The 1,006-nt window shown below is 60.7% G+C and overlaps 1 protein-coding gene across 1 annotated transcript in view; it reads left to right on the top strand.

The window, feature by feature from the left end:
* ZBTB17 (zinc finger and BTB domain containing 17) overlaps positions 1-1,006 on the top strand; it is a gene marked incomplete at its 3' end in the record, with an annotated part of 10,191 nt that overhangs the window by 7,792 nt on the left and 1,393 nt on the right. The window contains exon 11 of the mRNA XM_018575214.1: positions 1-241. Within this exon, the coding sequence (XP_018430716.1) occupies positions 1-241 (241 nt within the window). The remainder of the gene's footprint in view (positions 242-1,006) is intronic.

Here is a 1,006-nt window from a genome sequence, read left to right on the forward strand (position 1 = left end):
AAACCGTATCTCTGCGACAAGTGCGGCCGCGGCTTCAACCGCGTGGACAACCTGCGTTCCCACGTGAAGACCGTCCACAAGGGGAAGGCCGGCATGAAGATGGTGGACCAGGAGGACGACGACGGCGAGGACGACGAGGTGGTGGATGAAGACGAGGTCAACATCGTGACCGTGGGCCCGGAGGAGATGATCACCCTGGCGACGGGCGATATCGCCAACGCCGGGGTCACCGAGCTGACCGGTGAGATACCGACCAATCGCATCCCACCGCGTACTCCGTATGTCCCGTCCGCCCAGGGACACGGGCATTTGGATACAGCCGGGTTATACCGCCCCCCTACAGGACACTGTCGTTGGTGGGTCGGCCCAGGATAGCCCCTCCCACTCCCAGCATGCCTCATGGTTTGTGCTAGTGAAAAACTGCAAGACTGAGGCATGCTGGGAGTGGGAAGGGTTAGGAGTGGGAGGGGTTATTCTAGGCTGGCCTACGGTTTGCCGGTGTCCAATCCCACTGCAGGCGGCGGTATAACCCGATTTGTGTCTGAATTCCTGTGTCCCTCAATGGGAAGTACAACGTTCTATTGGACCCCCCAAGCGGCTGAACGCCGAGATAAAACCAAACGCACGCTGAGATTTGTATCGTATTGGGTCAGTCTGAGAGGAACGGCGATGCTCAGTCACTAGACAGGAGGCGGGGTCTGCACACGTGTATGTATAATACGCCGCTGCATAGGGCGCCGCTACGCATGCTCCATCCTCCGTGATCTGGCTCGCCCCTCCCCCTGCACATGGCCGCCTCCTATATGCCAATGGCTGCAGGTAGGCATACGCCGGGATTGCCGTAGGTGCACGCATGTGCATGGACGTACAATTATGTGTGCACATGTATGGAGGTTCCGGCCTTGTCCCCGCCTCCAGCCATTGGATTATATGGGAGGCGGCATGCAGCTCATGTGCCCCCCCCCCCCCCCCCCGGGGGGGGGTCGCTCTTGGGGGGGGGGGGGGG

The sequence above is a fragment of the Nanorana parkeri genome, unplaced genomic scaffold (genome assembly GCF_000935625.1).
Source record: "Nanorana parkeri isolate BGI_ZX_2015 unplaced genomic scaffold, ASM93562v1 scaffold3647, whole genome shotgun sequence".
In the NCBI taxonomy this organism is placed as follows: domain Eukaryota; kingdom Metazoa; phylum Chordata; class Amphibia; order Anura; family Dicroglossidae; genus Nanorana; species Nanorana parkeri.